Consider the following 17,225-nt stretch of genomic DNA (forward strand, 5'->3'; position numbering starts at 1 on the left):
ATCACCTCTGTAGTAGGACAGAGCTCTTTAGTTAGAGAGCAATCTTACATCCGTATACCAGGTCAACTCTAATATAATTTTAACATTAACAGAACAATACTGCCTCCTCTGGCTGTTTGCAGAGGCCACAACCTATGACACATACTCTTTTACTAATCGTTTTTTTTTATCTGGGAAAAATGCTTTTACAACGTTTAGGTAGTATTCGATGCTAGTTAAATACCACTGTGTTTTTAATATAGGTTAATAAAAGTAGTTCCTCTTGGGCAATCATGGATCTTGTCTGCTTCTGCTAAAGCCCCCCTTATAGCCTCCACAATTACCTCACTTGTGCCTTTAATGCAAAGTCAATTGCATGTGCAAAACTAATCTTAATATTTGTTAGGTTCAATATAATTTAATCAATGGCCCTTTTTTTGGACAAATTTCATAATGCTATAGCAGGTTCATTCAGAGAGGTCTACTCTTAATTACCAATAAAAAAAAATACATGCAAATAAAAAAAAAAAAAAAATACAAAAATATATGTAGAATATTTCTGATACTCTGTGTGTGCCCTGACTAATGCTCAGCTCCAGTAAATCATTTGGGATGCCTTAAATAAATTGAGCTTCTGCATAATCAAAATGTGAAAAGCACTGAAAACTTTGTTTAATAAACTTTTTTTATTTGAAACAGAACCCACATGTACAGGCATAACTTATAGTGGATATAACATGTAGCACATCACTTATTCATCAGGTGTTGCCTTGTGTCCATAATCAATTAGGTTTTTATCTGAGGTTTCATAATGATACCATGGGCCATCTCCTCTCTCTCTCATCAGGCGACGAGCTTCCAATTTTTTCAGTCTATAGGAAGGAGGACAGTCAAATCATTCTACTTTTAATGGAAACAGTAGCATACATGCATTCAAACTTTATTAAATAACATTACATCAGATAAGATAATCAATGGACGATACACCCAGTTACTTGTTTTATCCAGATATGAGAGGACCCTTGTTTTAATTCAGAAAGAAAAGATATTAATCAATTTTTTTGTGGCAAAATTGTGAAATGTTTGTCTTGTGAAGCCATGTGATTCTGCACCCACACAGATACAAGGCCAGGACCCTATACAGAACCCAATAAAAGTATAGATTTGGGGTGTAATGCTGTACCAGGGTATATAAACTGCTTGGTAGTGGGTGCTGGTAAAGCAACAGCACCACCGCTAGGTAAGAGAAACTGGTCTTATTCAGCAACATGTTTCTGCACCAGTAAAAATGCAGATAAACACTATATAGATTTTTATTTCATTTCTGAAAAGGTGTTGTTACAAACAAATCTACAAAGGATTTTGGTGTTAACTATAAAGAACATTGTGAACTATAGATGTATGTGGAACTCTGTACCGGAAGTCAGCTTTTTCTGCTTCCATGTCGATCAATGCCATCATTTTTTCATATTCCTTTTCAGGGGAGTCAAACACGTTGCGACAAAGCCACCGAGTGATTGGATGCTAAGAAAAAAGCAAATTTACAACATAGATTAAAGACAAATATAAAACCATAAAATCCCATCTTTTGATTAAATAAGAGTAAAATGGAGAATTAAAGGGGTGGTTCACCTTTAAGTTAACATTGAGGGGTCGATTCACCAAGGGTCGAATATCGAGGGTTAATTAACCCTCGATATTCGACTGGGAATTTAAATCCTTCGACATCGAAGTCGAAGGATTTTAGCGCAAATAGTTCGATCGAAGGAATAATCCTTCGATCGAACGATTAAATCCTTCGAATCGAACGATTCGAAGGATTTTAATCCAACGATCGAAGGATTATCCTTCGACCAAAAAAAACTTAGGCAAGCCTATGGGGACCTTCCCCATAGACTAACATTGAGTTCGGTAGGTTTTAGATGGCGAACTAGGGGGTCGAAGTTTTTTCTTAAAGAGACAGTACTTCGACTATCGAATAGTCGAACGATTTTTAGTTCGAATCCTTCGATTTAAAGTCGTAGTCGAAGGTCGAAGTAGCCCATTCGATGGTCGAAGTAGCCCAAAAAACACTTCGAAATTCGAAGTTTTTTTACTTTGAATCCTTTACTCGAAGTTAGTGAATCGGCCCCTGAGTATGTTATAGAATGGCCAATTCTAAGCAAACTTTTTAATTGGTTATATATATATATTATATAATATAATATAATATATATATATATATATATATATATATATATATATATATATATATATATATATATATATATATATATATATATATATATATATATATATATATATTTTTTTTTTTTTTTTTAATAAAGTATAATTATTTGCCTTTTTCTTCTAACCATTTCCAGCTTTCAAATGGGAGTCACTGACCCCATCGAAAAAACCAATGCTCTGTACGGCTACTAATGTATTGTTATTGCTACTTTGTATTACTCATTGTTTTATTCAGGGCCTCTGCTATTCATATTCCAGTTTCTTATTCAAATCAATGCATGGTTTCCAAGGTAAGTTGGACCCTAGCAACCCAACTACTGAAATTGCAAAGTGGAGAGCTGCTGTATAAAAAGCTGAACAACCACAAATAAAAAAATTGAAAGCCAACTGCACATTGTCTCAGAATATCATTCATCATCATACTAAAAGTTAACTCAAAGGTAAACAATCTTTAAGGAGCATGGAATATTTTATGCTCTCTGAATGTGTAGCAATAGTTTTAAATGTGTGTAGAAAGCTGTACCTTGTAATATTCCCAATGCTCTGGAACATAACCTTCTGGAATTTCTGCTAGCTCTGCTTCACCTAATAAAATATTATTTAGCATATTATAAAAGACAGACAGAACAAAGATGAAAACAGTAAAATGCTCTTGACTATTTATATAACAGCAAATGTATTAAGATGAAAAAAACTTTGCCTTTTGTACAGTGTTAATGTCTGGAGGAAAATCACTTATTTGGTTGGTATATTATTGTTATATTAGTTGGTAATTGGTATCATTGCCTTTCTGGATAAAATTGTCGGGACCTGGGTTTTTACGTAAATTGGTTCTTTATGCCTTAAGTCTACTAAAAATAGTTGATTTGCATCCAATAAGGAATAATTATGCCTTAGTTACAATCAAGTACAAGCTACGGTTTCATTTTTACAGAGAAAAAAAAAAGGAAATCATTTTTAAAAATGTGATTTGAGTAAAATGGAGTCTATGGAAGATGTCCTTCCTGTAATTCTGAGCGTTCTGGATAATAGGTTTTCACATAACTGATCTCATATGCTATCTAGCCTTTAGTGTCCTCCAGGTGCATCAAGCAGCCCCACCCAAGATGCTGCAGAAAGCAAATAGATTGCTGGTTATACAGTCTTTTCTGTGCAACACAAGCCATAATAAACAAGTATAGAGCACAGGCAGTGACAAGTTTGATCTCAGCAGCGTCAAAGCTGGGGCTGCATGATGCTACTATGCTACTGGGGACGTCTTTAAGAGACTCAGGTAGTAAGCCAAACAGTACACACTTAAAGGGCAAGTCAACCCCCAAAATAGAATTAGCCTAAACATAATTCTAAGCAACTTTCCAATATATATACCCATTTTCTATGGTTTTTAAGTTATTTATATTGCTAGTGACAGCTGTGTGTGTGCCTTTTTTATTCTCTATACTGCCAGCTCAGACTTTTGATACAATGTACAATGTAATGACAAGGCAACTGATTAACAGACCTGTCTTTCCTGGGGAAACTAAGACTTTTGTAACATTTCTTAAAAAGTAACAACCAAATGCTGCTCTCAATAGCAATTGTTTTTACAAATAACTTACTTAGCGTTGCTTATAATTCTGTTTTCTTTGATCAGGCAACTTTTTATTTTGCGGTCGACTTGCCCTTTAAAATGCACTCATTTGAATTTACTTTTAAATTGACTTTCAGTTTGTAGAGGTCTGTACACAACTATGTAGTATAATTGCCTGTTTCTCATATCTCACCCTTACTGATCTTGAAGCTGGGCTTGCAGTAGTGTGGGAAAAAATAGGCATTGTAGCCAAATATGAGCCTAAGGCCATCCCCTCCCAGAGGCGGGGCAGCCACGCAGAGAAGGAACCACTTCACCAGAGTAAGTTATAGAATTTCGAGTTAATTCAGGAAATATGTGGTCCTTTAAGAAAGGCTGGGAGAGATGACATTGGCAGCCCTTGGTTGAACCTGATGGATGTGTGTCATTTTTCAACCTAACTTACTATGTTTCTATGTTAGAAGGCATAACATAGTATCCAACAGGGTGCAATTGGACCAGTGACAGTGTGACTCGGAAAAAACAATCAGTTGGAGGTGTGCAGTATTGGGGCTTGTGGGCATCTTCATTCTCCCTGATTGACAGATATTTGCAGGCAACACTTCAAATCATCCTCATATTAATACTTTGTGCTTTGATACTCACCAATGAAAATGTTGACAAAAGTTATAAATGCAGCTGCAGGTACTGCAGTTAACAAAATATAGAATTTCTGTAGGAAGAAAAAAAAAACAAACCCACAGTTAAGAATAATGCAAATCTGAGTAAAACCAAACAATCCAAAGTTAGGTTATTCTTATATGGTTGCCAAATATACATATTAAAGGAACCTTAAAGGGCAACTAATAAAAGTAATTCAAACAATTCCTGGATATAAGAGGATGCAAAATACCTTTACTAGTCCTTGTATTCTTCAAGGACCCCGTGGATGACGATTTTACCAACACTGGGACTGATGTTTAGCAGCAGTAATAAATATACATTAAAACACATGCATTTTATACCCAACTAAAACTAACACTTCCACTTAAGAGAAAAGAACCAATATGATAAACACAACCACTCATGTTCAGAGACACATACACCTTTGCCACAATGCAAACGGACTATTGTAGCTAAATGAAAAAGTATTTGCATATTATCACACATGTACAAAGCAACAGCATTACCTATAGCCATAACATGTTAGCACAGCTTGCTGAATTACATACACAATTTTAGCATGCTCACTTTTATACAGGGACAATAATTGACTTATTGACATGTGGAGCCCCAAGGCTACATCCTCACAGGCCCCCCTTCTAAGCTACTGTTGGGTTCAGATGCGTGCAGATCCAGGCACACATGCACCCGAGCTCTCTACATTGGGTTTCGGCACCTGCCTTCTTCTCCCAGCAGGTGCTCTGGACCAGATCCAGCAACGCAAATATAAATAAATATTAAAAGAAAATAGAAATAACAATTGAAAAAAAGCTAAATGGGCCCCTGATCACACTGGACCCCTAGGGTAAAGTGTGCAATAATCCGCCCCTGGACTTTAGATGTTTTCTATCCAATAAAATGCAACACCACAGTTCTGTCATTTGTTCATAGCCCTCAACCCTAAAGAAATGCAAAAAAAACCACAACAACCGATTTCTTAGCAATGGATATATTTCTTACCAGCAGACGCAGAAATCTCCTGTCATAGAAATGGGAAGGCTGCATTACAAACAGTCTTTTTCCATGGCTGCCAAATCGCACAGACACTGGAAAGAAAACATTTCTACATTATTCTTATGATTTATAAATGCCAACATATTCTGCAGCATTGTACAATAAACGGGAGAATACAAACACACAAAACCACCAATAACCAATAACGTAAGAAGTAAAGAAATATCACAGAGTGGATAGTTTGGCCCTATAGTAGTAAACCCTATACACTCAGATGCCCTTTAAGATTCTGTTTCAGAGTAGCAGTGGCAGATCATGTGATGACAGTAGATGTATGAAATGAAGTTTAGGATGGACGCCCCTGCTCCACTGGTTCTCACCAAGTTCTATTGTGGGGTTAAAGGGGCTGTTCGCCTTTAAATTAACATTTAGTATGATGTAGAGAGTGATATTCTGAGAAAATTTGCAATTGCATATTATTTATATTTTTTTTTTTTAGTTATTCCGCTTTTTATCCAACAGCTCTGCAGTTTGCAATTTCAGCAATCTAGTTGCTAGGGCCCAAAATTCCCTACCTACCATGAATTGATTTGAATAAGAGACATTTATAGTAAATAGCTTGAACAAAGAGATGAGTAATAAAAAGTAGCAATAACCATACATGTGTAGCCTTACAGAGCATTTTTTTTATTTATTTTAGACAGCCATCCCCATTTGAAAACATTAATGAGTCAGAATAAGGCAAATATCTCAAAAACTATTTAAAAAAAAATGAAGGCCAATTGAAAACTTGCTTAGAATCAGCCATTGCATGACATACGAACACTAAACGCGTGGATATTGGGTTACTGGAGTTTTGCTCACACCAAGTATCGCCATATAACCTCGTAGGCAGCTCAATGGTGATTAAAGATGCGAAAAGATCCTGAGCAGGGAATGCGCCTGACTCAGATTATATACAATGTATATGTCAATGACAGGCGGGAGGGAAGGCTAGTGTCCTTGTAAATCAGGACCTACTTCGCTGCCATTAGTCTGTGTGTCCCTTCTAATGAAGGTGACCCTGAACTACCCTAGATCCCGGATTTTAGCGTACCCACGAGCCCAACTGCGGTGCTTACCATTCCCCGGCTGCGGTAGACTCTTCCTGAGAACGCATCCAGCAAACAACCCGCGGTTAGTGAAGGGCAAGCGCCTTGCAGCAGCCACTGCCGAGCTTAGCAGGCTCATCCCCGCCATATTAGCTAAGGGGATTGTGGGTAATTGTACAACTGGATGCTGCTACCTCCGACACCTTTAGTATGGGCAATGCCCTCCCTTTCGCGTTTTACGTAAAGCTTATGTTGCCTAGTTGTCCACTATATGTACCTACTGTTACCCTCACTAAAATACAGACTAATTAGGCTAGGGATTTATAAGGGAGGCTCTTTAATGCTGAACTACAAGTGCCTCATTGTTTTTTGGGTATAAACGCGGCTGCGGGAGTCAATGAGTTATAGCTGAATGCAACAATTTTTTTTATGGTAGCCTGTGCACTTATCCCTGTCGCAGATACTGAACACGTTACACGTATGAGACATTTGATAAACTATTCAGCCACTGCGGAGATATTACTTAATTTCCCCTCACTCATGTTTTAGAGCGGCTCAAAAACTTCCGGCTTGCGTCAGACAGTGGAGCATTGTGGGTAGGCATTATTCCATTTCCAATATGGCTGCGTCCACAGTAGGTCGGGTGCTGTCTGGGTGCAAGCACCTTTGGGCAGGGCAAGGGGTGCAGTGGTTAAGGCGACCAGCGGGCAGGACTCTGTGTGGATACAGCAGGTAAGAGCATTTGGAACTGTGTGAAAGTGTTAAGCACAATATGCCTAAACGCTGCCTGGCAGATTATTAAGGGCATTGGCTGGGATGGGAATAAAATGAAAGTACAGGCAGGGGGGACCTGTTATCCAGAATGCTCTGGCCCTGCATTTTTCTGGATGTCCATACTTATGTCTACTGAAAATCATTTAGACTTTATATAACCCAAACAGGATTGTTTTGCTACCAACATTGCCTTCATTATATCATAGTTTGGATAAAGTACAAGATACCGTTTTTTATATAAAGATCTTTTTTTTTTTTTTAAATAGAATAGATAGAGAATACAGGGTGCTGATCCATAGGAGGCTCCCCATAAGGGTCTCCAGAAATAACTAAAGATAATCAGAAATGGATAGCACACCCAATTAAAGAACAATACATTTATTACAAAAAAAAAGAAAATATATAAAAAAATCACAAAACAATATTTAGTGAGCCCAACAAGTTTTGACCTTAAGGGTCTTCCTTAGGGGCACAAATTCTGAATGATTTCTTTATCATTTGTCCCCCTGAGGAAGACCCTTAAAGGAGAAGGAAACCCCCTGGGTGCAAAAATCCCTCCCCCCTCTGCTGTGTTGCCCCTCCCTCCTCCACCCTGGCCTACTTGTCCCCCCCGGCAAATGCCCCTAACTTGTTACTCACCTCTCTGCGCAGGTCCTGTCCACGGAGTTCACAGGCGCCATCTTCTCCCAGGCGGTCTTCTTCCTGGATTAATCAGCATCTTCTGGCACATGCGCAGTAGGAGCATTTACCGGTACGGATCTAGTGCGCATGCGCCGAATGTGACTTTGTGACTTTGCAGTAGATCCGTACCGGTAAATGCTCCTACTGCATATGCGCCAAAAACGCCGGTCAAAGCAGGAAGATCGCTTGGGAGAAGATGGCGCCTGTGAACTCCGTGGACAGGACCTGCGCAGAGGGGTGAGTAACAAGTTAGGGGGATTTGCCCGGGGGGACAGGTAGGCCAGGGGGAGGAGGGAGGGGGGGCAACACAGGGGAGGGGGGAGGGTTTTTGCGCCCAGGGAATTTCCTTCTTAAGGTCGAAATAAGTATTATTTTGTGATTTTTATATATATATATATATATCTATATATATATATATATATCTATATATATATATATCTATATATATATATATATCTATATATATATATATATCTATATATATATATATATATATATATATATATATAGATAACAAAATCGTGGATGATACCCGCACTCCTTCACATGTAGTTTTTTGCCGGGTGCTTGGTCAAGTTTAAGTATATAAAAAATTGTAGAAAGGACCAGCACTCCGTTTTCCAAAAAAGTTCAATGATTTATTCAAAACTCACAGTGTCTGTGAGTTTTGAATAAAGTTTTGTGAGTTTTGAATAAATTTTCATTGAACTTTTTTGGAAAACGGAGTGCTGGTCCTTTATACAATTTTTTATATATATATATTTATATATATATATATATATATATATATTTATTATTATTATTATTATTATTTTTTTTTCTTTGTAATTTATTTTTGTTGAATTGGGTGTGCTATCCATTTTTTGATTATCATAATTTTTTTTAAATAATCTGAATAAAATAGAGTCTGTGGGAAATAGCCTTCCTGTAATTCAGAGCTTTCTGAATAATGGGTTTCAGGATAACGGATCCCATACCTGTACTGTAAGCTGTTGTGGACTTTGTTGTGGAATTTGTTTCTCTACGTGGATTTTCCACTCTGTTTTTGGCTAATATGTGTTGATAATCAATAAATAGGAAGTAATACTTTTCAGTAATGTTTTTCAGAGTGTGATGCTTGTTTAGTATTGTCGCTGAACACTCTGCTCAGGTAATTAGCATTCATATACGTGAAAGCCAATTACGGGCATTATATTTCCTGCACGCTGAGCTGATTAAATGTCTGGTATTGCACCTCTGGTTGCAGTGTATAACCAGCTTAGCCTGCAAAAATGTTGCTTGATCCCAATGTTTATAAAAGGAGAAATAAAGGTTAAAACTAAGTAAGCCTTATCAGAAAGGTCCACCTAAATATACCAGTAAACACTCAAAGTAGTGCTGCTTCGAGTCTTCTGTCAAAAGAAACACAGCATTTCTTTGCTTCTATTGTGTACACATGGGCTTCTGTATCAGACTTCCTGCCTTCAGCTTAAACATCCTTGCCCTGGGCGTGAGCATGCCCAGTTTGCTCCTCCCCCCCTTCTCTGCTGTAATCTGAGCCCAGAGCTATAAGTGAGCAGGGAGAGACTCAGGCAGGAAGTGATGTCACACCAAGCTAATACTGCAGCTGCTATCCTAAACAAACAGAGCTTCTAGAGCTTTTTACTCTGGTATGGTAAAACATTCTACAGAATAAATATAGCATTCTAGCTTGCACTATTGCAGCTAATTTTTTATCAATAAAATGCCTCTGTAGCTTTCCTTCCTCCTTTAATAGGAAAAAAACTAATAAATATAGGAAGGCTGGTATTTTGTTCCATAAAATGTATTAACCCTAATTGCACCATCTACTATCGCCCTTTCATTTGTCCCAACTGAGTTGGTGTAGTTCAACAGCCCAGTTGGTTCAAGTGAAACAAAGTATTGGAAGTAATAGATAGCACACCCAATTGAAAAAAATTAATTTATTACAAAAAGGAAAAAATAAACAATACAAAAATCACATTTGGTGAGTTTAATGAGTTTTGACCATAAGGGTCTTCCTCAGGGGCACAAATAATAAAAAATCTGAGGAAGACCCTTGTGGTCGAAATTCGTTGGGCTCACCAAATATGATTTTTGTATTGTTTGTTATTTTTTCCTTTTTGTAATAAATTAATTTTTTTCAATTGGGTGTGCTATCCATTACTTTCAATACTTTGTAGTCTGTTCTGGAGACCCTGATGGGGAGCCTCCTATGGAGATTTAAAGGGGTTGTTCACCTTTGAATTAACTTTTAGTATGATGTAGAGAGTGATATTCTGAGACAAAATTGGTTTTTCATTAGTTGTGGTTTTTAAGTTATTTTACTTTTTATTCAACAGCTCTTCCGTTTGCATTTTCATCTAGTAGCTAGCAACAAAATTATCCTAGCAGTTGCTTTGAATGAAAGACTGGAATATGAATAGGAGAGGGCCCAAATAGAAAGATGAGTAATAAAAAGTAGCAATTACAGTTGCTCCATAAGGCTATACACTTATTGTATTTTAGATGCCAGTGACCCCCATTTGAAAGCTGGAAAGAGGCAAAAGAGCAAGGCAAATAATGCAAAAACTATAAAATATAAATATTGCAATTGCAAAGCTGCAAGGAAATGGACATTCTACAGCATACTAAAGTTACCTCAAATGGGTGGTTCACCTTTAAATTAACTTTTAGTATGATCTAGAGAGTGAGACAATTTGCAATTGGTTTTCATTTTTTATTACTTGTGGGTTTTGAGTTTTTTAGCTTTTTATCCAGCAGCTTTTCAGTCTGCGATTATAGCAATCTGGTTGCTAGGGTCCAAATGATCCTAGCAACCATGCCTTGAATTGCATAAGAGACTGGAATATGAATAGGAGAGGGTCTGAATAGAAAGTATCGATAACCACAAATGTGTAGCCTTACAGAGCATTTTGTTTTTTTTAATGGGGTCAGTGACCCCCATTTGAAAGCTGGAAAGAAGGCAAATAATTAAAAAAATAAAGACCAAATGGAAAGTTGATTAGAATTACATACACAATGCATACCACCCCTTTAAAGAGCTATCAAATTCCCTGCATGTCCCCAGTGCTTCTTATAAAATTAGGATATACCTTGGCCGCATGCTGCCTCAGGCTTTACACAAATCTGAGCTTGTCACATGCACTTATTCCTTTCAGAACTATTTTTTGTCCTTCTGCTTTTAACATGGTCACAGAGAGGGGAAGTTAGGATAAGGTGAAAGGTAACTGTACCTACCTGTGTTTTAGCCACAGGCTAAACAACCTTTCTTTATCTCTGATGATGATGATGATGCTTGTTTCTTGAACATTATCAGATCATTTGTGAAATTTTACACAAATATACAGTTTAATTTTCAGTGGCTTGGGAAGAGACCCATCAGAAAGGCAGTTGCTTCAGCAGTGCACATCTTTTCACTCATCTTCAGTACGTAATGGACTTGATGAATTCTTTGATGATCCCAAGAACTGGGGAGAAAAATCTGTAAAATCTGGTCAGTAATTTTAACACTTTTATTTTCAAAATAAAGGAGGGGAAGCCAAGCAAGCAAGATTTTGGCATATTCTTCTGATAATTTTCTAGCAATAGCTATATCTTTCTTCCAGCTGAGGCCCAAACTGGGGAATAAACACAGATACAGGTAGATGTCCCACAACTGCTGTTTTTAAAGCAAGGCACTTGAATAAATCTGTCTGTTCATTTATCCAATCTTATATAGCATGCTGGGTAAGGGTACTATCCTATGATGTGTAAATCTCTGGCAGCTGCAGGGTTACGAGTCAGTATACACATGCAATGAAACACCCTGGTCATTTTCCTATGATCACCATTAAAAAAAAGTCCCGATACTATGAAATACCTATGATTGAGTGCTGGAGGGTGCAAAATGCATAGGGTAGATCATACGGGGTCAGTATGTATGTATTTTTTATTATGACATTGACTGAATACATTTTTTATGTATTTAATATTTTTTGAGTATCGGGAAATTTTTTTAATGGTGATTTTATAGTGCATTGAGAACTGGGGCAAGTCCCTGACACTCAGCTGCCTACGTTTGGACTAGCAATATAGACTCCCCATGTCTTAATGCAACATATTCCTATGAGGTCTAATTGCACCTGTTAAAGGGAATGGCAACCCAAAAAAGATTTTGGCCCAATTCTAAACAACTTTGCAATATACATTCATTACACATCCTCTATAGTTTTTAAATTATATGTATATGTTAGTGATAAATTAACTCGACCCAACCACGCGCCTGCCCCGCAGTGAAGTAACAAAAGGGGCGGAGGCAGCCGGAAAACTATAAATTCCGTTGCCGGAACGGGCGAGGAGAGCAGGAGAAGAGTTGCAAATAACTTTAAAAGCACTGAACATTCTTAATAAATAACTTTCTTTATAAAATAGATAATCACAATTACATAAATACTCACTATTAACCAGATATCTTTAGTTTTTGGGTCACGAAGTTTCAAAATTAGATTCAATTGGTACCCTGACAAAAAGGAACTTGTCAGCTACTTTCATAATTTGTAGGTTAATAATATTAAAGGGATATGCTATCCGTTTCCCCCCCCCCTTTGTACATTGAATGGGTAAATAGCTACGTTAATCCCAATAAAATATGGCGTATGCTTTAAAAGTATCTTTTTTTGCTATTAGTTGCTGTTAATGGTACAATTGAAAGTACAACTGATCAGACATATTTGGTTCTTCAGAGCAATTGTGGCAGGAGGAAAAAGACAATTTAATTTCCATTCCACACTGGAAATAAGGCAATTAGCTCACTCAGTGTCACATAAAAAATAAACTCTATTTGCCATCTATTATGCTGGAATTCCGACTAAAACTGCATTGTTGGTAAAAAAAAAATGGCATTTGGCTTGCATCTAGTGCATTGCTTTTGGCGGTAAATGAGCTCTTACACTTTCAAGAATAGGCAGAACAATTTTGTTTTCTATTTCCAGGTGATGCTTGGACCGCCAAACAGCTAAGAGGAAAAAGCAATGAAGATTTGCACAAACTTTGGTATGAAACTCCCACAGTGGATTTTAATAACAGCCTACCCATTATCCAAGAGCAGACTTGATATGTGTGAAATTGCTGCATGTGTGGGGGAGCTTTAACATTTAATTCTGTGAAAACTGAATATTTTTAGAAACAGACATATGACTGGTCTGTTATCCTTGGAGATGGTTTTCCAAAGAGAGACAAAAATGTTTGTAAGGAAACATATCCCCCTTTTGTAACGTAAGCAAATTCAGTTAGGCTAATGTAGAAAATGGTGCATAAACACAGTACAGACTTCCAGAAATAAATGGACAAATATGATTCCACCGACTGATAGGAAACCATGATAGTCAGTGTTTGTACTCCCCACTCCTTAGGCTCACAGTGTAATACAACTTCTCCCTCACCTTGTTCCATTTTGTGTTTATGCAGCTTTTTAAAATACGCTAAATAAATAAATAAATCTAAATGAACTTGTGAAAATGGGGGGTATATTTTCCTTTTCAACTAAGCTGAACATATGTAATCTTGTATTCTCTTTTCTTTAGGTATGTATTGCTCAAAGAGAAAAACATGCTTTTAACTTTGGAACAGGAATCTAAACGGCAAAGATTACCAATGCCAAGTCCAGAGCGTCTTTCCAAGGTACCAATGTGATAAGATTTAAAATTTCCACACTATGGACCACTCTCCATAGGTCCCAAAGCAGTGGATGAGAAAGAGCGCAGGCTGAATGACAAATGGGTTCAGATTTGGGTTGCATCAATACTGGCTATCCTAGCCACAAGTGATGCGTTACTCTTTCAGGAAAAATTTAATTTCAGTGTTTATCCTTTCTATGCTTTCCAAAAGAAAAACTGCAAGGTGTTGAGGCAGATCTATTAATTCCCTGCAGTGTTTCAGGGTTTTGTAAATTATGCATTTAAAGGAGAAGCAAAGCTACCGGAGCAATTTATTGCCAATAGATTAGCCACAATAGTGCAAGCTATAACATTATATTTATTCTGCAGACTACTTTTTTTTTCCCTTTTTTCAGAGTGATAGCCTGCAAAAGACTGTAAACATTTTTTTTGGTTACCCGGGTTCCCCCCTACATTTCCTAACATATGGCACATAAACTATACAGTGGGCTCATGTGTAGGGCAATATATCAACTCTATTTTATTTTATTAAGGATCCCCGGACTTGTGTAATGTATTTGCTGCAACATATACGTCCATTCAACTTTCATTTCCCGTCGTATGCAAATTAACCAACGCTAGCGCAACTTCGCTTTGCTTGCTGATGTAACGCTAGAGCAACTTTGCCAGTGTTCGGCGCCCTGGACACATCTTCGCATTTTAGGGAATTAGCGTTGTCCTGGCAAATTTACACCTGGCAAAGTGTTTTGCTAAATGGGCGAATCAGTCGCTAGCGAATCTGCGCCGCTTAGGGAATTTGCCCCACAGTCTTAAGCTTATTTGCTTAGTTTATGTGTGCTAGGCCAAATCAAAGGCCCACCCAATCCACACCAAAGGTTATCCATGTGATCCTGATAACTGGCCAGGAGTCATACAATTGGATAGGCCAATTTGGGAAAATGAGGCCCTTGTTTGCCCAGTTTTTTTTTTTTTTAACCAAGCTCAATTGCAACTAGAAATAGCTAGGCTAAGATTACTAAAAGTACACTTTGCATTCTAGCCACATTGTTCAGTGGGGTTAGGAATGCTCCCAGTATAGATAATCTGTAGGAATGGATGCCTTGCATACTCTGGTATTGTGTATTTTCAGTATTAAACAATTACTGTTTGTTTATACTTCTATTTTTACCCTTGGTCGATGTTTGCTGTCAGAGGTTTCACACTGTGGAGCTGGCCCCCAGGGGTGTCCAAAGCATTGGATGGGGTGGGGGGCAAGCCTGAAGGCCAATTATAATAAAAGACAGTGTAAGGTTGCTGCTGTTCTTGATATTCCCAAAAGCACAGCATGAGGCCAATTAGGTGAACTGTTAATATGATGTTTTTATATATTTCCAAACTTACCCTGTGATAAGGGGGGTCCTGAACAGATGTTGTCAACCACTATTTATTTATTTCATGTTCCTTCACTACTGCAGGTGGGAAAAGCAATGCGGAGATTAGATACTGTCATTACTGAAAGAGAAGATTCCCTCAGGTTGTTACAGACTGGTCAGGAAAAGCCAATACCTGGAGACTGGAGAAAAGACTGCTTTGGTGAAACAACATGGTAGGTAACTTTCTGTATCGTCAGCCTGAATTTCTGAAAATGTTTTGCCTTTTCTCTGTAATAATAAACAGTACGTTACCTAAATAACAGTACCTTGTACTTGATCCAAACTAAGCTGCTTGAATCCAGCGCTGTGGCAAACAATACTACTGAGTTTATTTTATGTTGAAATCATTTGTATGGTGATCCAAAATACAGAAAGATCTGGAAACCCCAAGGTCCCAAGCATTCTGGATAACAGACCGATTTCTGTACAATGAAACTGCTCTTCAATGTGATCTGTAAATAGGTACATGCATAGTAGTTCTGATTTTAGGATTTAGTAGATCTTTTACTAATATATGTGCTAAATTGCCCTAAAGCAGTAACTGATAGCAACCAATTTTGATCAGTCTATTACAAGTCAAGCAAAGACCCGGTTGGTTGCTATAAGCACTTATATAGTCCTTTTATCTAGGACAAGTGTCCCCATCTTTTTTATTTATAAGCCACATATTCATGAAACAAGTTGCCAAATACGGCTGCAATTGGTATTGGTGCAGTATAATACACATCCACCTGCTAATGAATGATACTAGTGCATCTTTAGCAATCAAAGCACTCGTATCAAGTTTACACTGCAGTCATATATACACAGCTTTAATGATGGGTCATCAATATAGTGGGGCAGCCTAGAATCAATTTCAGTATTCGGGCTTTGAAAAAATTCAGCTCTCCATAACTTTACCATGTATTATCCATACCTATGTTTCTTTCAAGTCTCAGTAAGTCTTCCACTGTATGGTGCTATGGACTTCTTTAATTAAACATGAAATCCTGCTGTTCTTGATTTGCACATTATTGTAATTGTTGGTAATATAGTATCGTATAATCACAGGTACAACTACAAAGAGTGGCCGATGCCTTGGTTCATGAACAGAGGTTACAAGAAAAAGAATTTCTTTTCACTACCCTACGTTAATCATTTCATTAGGTAAGTGTAATGGTTATCTGGTTTACAATACAATAGGAATACATTATTGAATGGTATGATTTGACAGTTTTTATGGGATTTTAGGGACCCACTATATGACATTTTATTTCTTTTAGGTTGAAGTTAGAAAAGAAATTGCGCAGTGCAGCAAGAAGAAATAAAGCTGAAAAGCAGAAGCAGCTGGACTTGGAAGGAAGGTTCCCTCGTCTAGCTAATACATCAAAGTAATTATGCAACATATATACCCAAAATAAAACTTTGTATTCAAAGATGCAGTGTTTATTTGAGCATACATGATTTTTTCCCCTCTAAAATGTATTTTTTTGTGGGGGGGGAAGAACCTGTATTTTGTCCAAAATTATTTATACAACTAATAGAGCTTGTGCTGAACATACTTTTTGCCATGAGCTAAACAGGAACATTGAAGCTACACTATAGGCTTGGTCCCTGCAATGTAATTACATTATCAGAGCACAGATAAAGATAGCCCTCCTATATAATGGATTCCTGCTAACAAAAATCACAAAAGAGGGGGATTTTCATATTAGTAATCAAACGATCTAGCGCGGTAGAAGATGCCAGAAGAAGGAACAAACTATTCTGATATTGTTCTGTTTAGAAAGACATCAGAAACTTCAGCTGCCTTTCCTAAAGAAAACCGCATCAGAACAGTTCTCATTCTTTTAACACATTTTCTGGGCTGGATCACGGTCAGAAAACTGACCTGGAAGTAGAACTGTTAGTACAAAAAATTATATGGTAGCCAATGCTCAGTTTGTGTTTTAACATCGAGTCAGCAGTTCACTTTCTAATGATATTAGAATCAACATTCAGTTCCACAAAGTTTGCTCTGTTGACCCTTAAAGGACAAGGAATGTCTAAAATAGAATAAGGCTAGAAATGCTGTATTTTGTATACTAAACATTAACATGAACTTACTGCACCACAAAGCCTAATCAAATGATTTATGCTTTCAAAGTTGGCCACAGGGGGGCTGTCATCTTGTAACTTTGTTAAACATCTTTGCCTG

General features: G+C 37.4%; 2 protein-coding genes across 3 annotated transcripts; one reads left to right on the forward strand and one right to left on the reverse strand.

Annotated features, from left to right (window-relative positions):
* Positions 1-646: 646 nt before the first annotated feature.
* ndufb5.L (NADH:ubiquinone oxidoreductase subunit B5 L homeolog) lies at positions 647-6,688 on the reverse strand (the record flags this gene model as incomplete). The annotated part of the gene is given in 6 exon segments (NM_001086739.1): positions 647-851; positions 1,397-1,503; positions 2,732-2,793; positions 4,424-4,490; positions 5,441-5,526; positions 6,556-6,688. Coding segments are annotated over 6 exon segments (561 nt in total). The 3' UTR covers positions 647-730.
* Positions 6,689-6,864: 176 nt separating this feature from the next.
* On the forward strand, positions 6,865-16,464 carry mrpl47.L (mitochondrial ribosomal protein L47 L homeolog). Of its 2 annotated transcripts, none has more exons than XM_018263678.2 (7): positions 6,865-7,257; positions 11,331-11,476; positions 12,954-13,014; positions 13,545-13,641; positions 15,092-15,222; positions 16,100-16,195; positions 16,312-16,464. In XM_018263678.2, exons 1-7 carry the CDS (start codon positions 7,145-7,147, stop codon positions 16,421-16,423), a joined length of 756 nt encoding a protein of 251 aa, XP_018119167.1. In that variant the 5' UTR covers positions 6,865-7,144; the 3' UTR covers positions 16,424-16,464. The 2 variants fall into 2 exon arrangements, with proteins under 2 accessions (XP_018119167.1, XP_018119168.1); XM_018263679.2 differs by having other exon boundaries at positions 11,343-11,476.
* The last annotated feature ends 761 nt before the right edge of the window (positions 16,465-17,225 follow it).

This window comes from Xenopus laevis, chromosome 5L (assembly GCF_017654675.1).
Source record: "Xenopus laevis strain J_2021 chromosome 5L, Xenopus_laevis_v10.1, whole genome shotgun sequence".
In the NCBI taxonomy this organism is placed as follows: domain Eukaryota; kingdom Metazoa; phylum Chordata; class Amphibia; order Anura; family Pipidae; genus Xenopus; species Xenopus laevis.

What these genes read in the sequence shown, in the direction of transcription:
- mrpl47.L (XM_018263678.2), top strand. Translation starts at nt 7,145, where the DNA reads ATGGCTGCGTCCACAGTAGGTCGGGTGCTGTCTGGGTGCAAGCACCTT. An exon ending in GAAGATTTGCACAAACTTTG is followed by an intron (nt 13,015 to 13,544) that starts GTATGAAACTCC and finishes TCTTTTCTTTAG; the next exon opens with GTATGTATTGCTCAAAGAGA. An exon ending in TACGTTAATCATTTCATTAG is followed by an intron (nt 16,196 to 16,311) that starts GTAAGTGTAATG and finishes TATTTCTTTTAG; the next exon opens with GTTGAAGTTAGAAAAGAAAT.